The sequence below is a fragment of the Daucus carota genome, chromosome 3 (assembly GCF_001625215.2).
Source record: "Daucus carota subsp. sativus chromosome 3, DH1 v3.0, whole genome shotgun sequence".
Classification (NCBI taxonomy): domain Eukaryota; kingdom Viridiplantae; phylum Streptophyta; class Magnoliopsida; order Apiales; family Apiaceae; genus Daucus; species Daucus carota.
Genome location: NC_030383.2, coordinates 56,863,227 through 56,867,272, shown reverse-complemented (window position 1 = coordinate 56,867,272; position 4,046 = coordinate 56,863,227). Strand labels below are relative to the sequence as shown.

Genomic DNA, 4,046 nt, shown 5'->3' with positions numbered 1-4,046 from the left:
CACCCTCTTAGTTTAGTTTTTTATATGTTAATTATAAGATTTTGGAGTAAACTACATGTCAGCACAGATTATTTTTTATAAATAATCGCCAACAACTAGTTCCAGTTGAAAAGAGATTACATTTTACTCATATCATCTATCTACTTAATTGTTAAGTTCTACCGGAAAGAACTACTTTCCTATATCTACCTAATTTGATTAAATTTTTGATAGGTTTTCATGCTCATTTACATGTTATAAAATAGTGGTGGAAGAAATCTTTCCACAATTAAAATTGACAATATCATTATTGGCATTTTTTTGTTAAATTTCATACTCCTTAGACTCATGTTCAACTAACATGTGATTAATTTGCAACTGAAAAGTATGAATATGTTTGATTAGAAGTTAGATTTATGTGCACACCCACTGCCTTAGTGTTTACTGTATAAAATGTTTGATTTGAAGTTAGATCTTTGTGCACACCCGGCAAAAATTTGTATAACATGAGCCTTGTTTATTTATTTTATTCAAGATAATTTCTCATAAAGCTTTGTTACAAACAAACAGCAGTCTGTAAAATTGGTTCTTCGTCGGTACTCATGCATTCCCGAACCCTTTTATTAATGATAAACTGCTATTTTATACTTAAACTTATTACTGATTTTGGAAATTGATGTTGTACTTGGCTTGTTTGTTGTTCCAGAAGATTCCCCAGTGCCTCTCGACCTCCGGATCCCTCTTGTTCTCGTCAAACAAATTGAAGATATAAGTCTCAATACGCTTCTGAGGTCTTTTTGGAGTCCCAATGCTCTGTACATGATTAATCAATCCGTTGTTATGAGTCCTGGCGTTGTCAATAGTAGCTGCAGAGTGTCCTTCCGTTGGCCATCCTACTTCGGAGACCACCACATCCAAGGAGGATCCGCCAGCCTTCTCTAGCGCGGCGTGTACACTGTCCACCATTGAATCAAACAAGTTTGTGTAGATAAGTGGTCCGTCTTGGACACGAGTTTGTGCAGACCTGAAAGTAGCGTAATCAAAACGAGCACTTCTGGATTCGCGGTGGGCTTGAGCTTCTAAGTCCATAGGGATGTCTTCCTTTACGTGCACTAAGCTGTAGAAAGGGTGAAGGTTGACGAGCAAGGGTGCATTGTTGTTGTGAACTAGGAATTGGATGATTGGATCGATGAATTGTCTGGCTTCGGGCCTGAATTCACTCTGTGATGGCTGATAGTTCACGTTAAGAATCTCGGATTGGTCCACGGCTGTGGTGACTCTCATTTTGTTCTGGAGGCCGAATGCAGAAATTGCGTTCTGGATGTTTTGCATGGCAGGGAGGACAAACTGCGCGAACTGGGAAGTCTGGTCGTGGAACGGAGTAATTCCATTGCCAACAACAATGAACCTGAAATTGACGTTCTGATAGTTTTGGACATTGCCTTGGATCCACTGCTTGGCGTTGTCCTGGTTAGAGGCAATCCACGGGAGATGGTCGTTGGGGACGCCAAGCACAACTTCAATGCCCGTGTTCCTGAGGGAATTCAGAGCATTATGGTCCGGGCCATAAAGTCTAATTCTCCTGATCCCGACAGATTGGACAAGACCCACGGCTTCTTGAGCTGACGGTTGATTGTCAGCAAATGTTCCATAGGTAACACCTACAGGTTGCGCTTGGTTGTCGTTCCTCAGAGCACCTGCAATAATAATTTTATACACGTTAGTAAATTTTAAAAAAAAATTGTGCAAAATTATCGAAACAAGCTTATATAATAGCTGCACGCACCTAAGGCAATCTGGAGGAAGCTTGAAGATAATAATGAAAGTAGCAACACTACAAAGGGAATTCTCGAATGCATTTTGATAACAAAGCTCTGGATACTAAGAGAACTCTTGCTCTACTTTCTTTGATGGTGATCTGCATGTAGTACTTGGGGTCCTATTTATAGTGTGGAGAAGGGGCCGGGTCGGGTCGGAAATACTTGAATGAGGGCAAAGTGATAAACACCAAGGCAAATGCGGCCGAAATGACATGCAAGTTTGTTACAGCGAGAGCATCTCCAATGTGAGGTGCCAACCAAAATTGCTAAACATGCTTATTCATCAAAAATATCAATATTTTATTTTCTCTTTCTTTTAAGTTACTTTTGGCACCCCTCTTATCAATATTCACTTCAATGGTTGGCAACTAAAGTTGTCAAAAATACTATAATTTTGTTTATCTAAAATTAGATAGGATATTATAGGCTTTTATGACAATAAATGAATTTTTCCCATTTTGGGAGGATGCCAAAGGGTGCCAAAAATTGGCAACTTTGCTTGGCACCCCTATCACTCCAATGGGTAGCCAAAAAGATTGTTATGTCATGTCATGCCACATGGCATTTTGGCACCTCTCTTGGCACCCCAGGAGATGCTCTGATAAGCTACGTGCCGAAGTGTTTCTTTTACGTGGCTCGCTCAGGTTGTTTTGAAACTCAAGTGCGTCGTTGATTGCATGAGACCTGGGTTGAGGTCCAGGTTAGTTTTTGCCAAATTAAGGAAATATGTGGCAAACCAGTTCACGAGAATTGGCATCGAAGATATACTTCACATTTTTGCTCATTGTTCCTTTCGAAACAAGATAAGCACCAGTTTTTTTACTAGCGTCATGTAGATAGATATATAGTTCGAAGTTTGGAGGCACCGATGAAATATCAAAATAGGGGGTTATCCGAACTCCGATTTGACTGAGAATTGACTCGAAAAATTTTGATATATGATTATGAAAATGAGCAAAATTATTTTATCATTAAATCGAGTTAAATTTGCTATTCATAATCCAAATGAATCTACAAAATCTTGAATTCATAATCTAAATTAATCTAGAAGGTCTTAAAACTCAATAGCCTATATCATCCAAAAAAAATTAGAACCAAATAGATATGGTAACAAAATATAGGTGACAGCACTGTATGCTGTAGCGCAGAGAGTGCAGACTCCCGTCGTGGCCGTTTTAGAGTTGAAAGATCTTCATAATTAATGTCCAGTTAAGAGGAATCAGAATCTTAAATATAAGTGTTGGTGTTCGAAATAACCCTGACTTTAAGAGTTCCGATCCTAGCATTTTATGTTATGTAATTGGAATTCCATTTTTATTTTATGGATAAATTATTCATTTGACACTATCTGGGATATTCATTCGCATACTCTTCATCTCATTATTTATTTCCATTCTCATATCTCATTCACACGTTTTTTTAGATTTTCAATCAGAATCGTGTATGATTTAAATTATTTTTAAGTTTTGATATCGATCTATTTCGATAAACAAAACCAAATCTAACTCAAAAATTATTTGAGAGTACAAATTAAATAGTATAAATTTAGACTCTCAATTTTTAGAACAAATTTGATATAGGTCAAATCAGTATATATTGTTAAGATTATACCGAACATCGTAGCTAATATGTACGTTATGCTAGACTCCGTTATTATTCTAGAAATCAGTGATTAATTTTGATTAGTCTCTGTTCCATACTCTTTGAACCGGTTAAATATATAATTATATGATTAATTATGATTAATTCAATTAATTCTTATTTCATGTTTTTTTACCAATTTTTACTTTTTAAAACACTGAACTCCATCATTAAACCCTCTCCTTTGTTAACACTTTCTCTTAATGGTTGAGCCTGAATTTGTTGATGATTATGCCTCGTCAGGGAAAGATCAAAATTAATGTGCATGGTTGTTTCCTTGTCAATGCTCTTCCCAATGGCAACGTCTCTAGCATCGGTGTGGTTGTTCGCAACAGTCGTGGGAAAATCTTGCGTATGATTTCGGGCTCCCTTGGTATTCAGTCTCGCAGGTTGAATGAGTTTCAGGCCATGTTGGAAGGATGCAAATGTGCTTTTCTGGAAGGTTGGGAACGCTTCATCCTGGAATCAGACCACTTTGAGTCATTCTGGGAATGGCGAAACTCTCATCTTGAAGGCGTCCACCCGGATGATCAGTTTATTGTGCAGCAACTCAACCAACGCAAGGCTGATGCAAGCTTTGATATGGATATCTCTCTCTGTGATCTT

General features: G+C 37.7%; 1 protein-coding gene across 1 annotated transcript; it reads right to left on the bottom strand.

The window, feature by feature from the left end:
• Positions 1–473: 473 nt before the first annotated feature.
• LOC108213358 (glucan endo-1,3-beta-glucosidase, basic isoform-like) lies at positions 474–1,894 on the bottom strand. The gene is made up of 2 exons (XM_017385147.2): positions 1,766–1,894; positions 474–1,676 (listed from the first exon to the last, which is right to left on the bottom strand). The coding sequence occupies exons 1-2, from the start codon at positions 1,836–1,838 to the stop codon at positions 637–639; spliced, it is 1,113 nt and encodes a 370-aa protein (XP_017240636.2). The 5' UTR covers positions 1,839–1,894; the 3' UTR covers positions 474–636.
• Between the last annotated feature and the right edge of the window lie 2,152 nt (positions 1,895–4,046).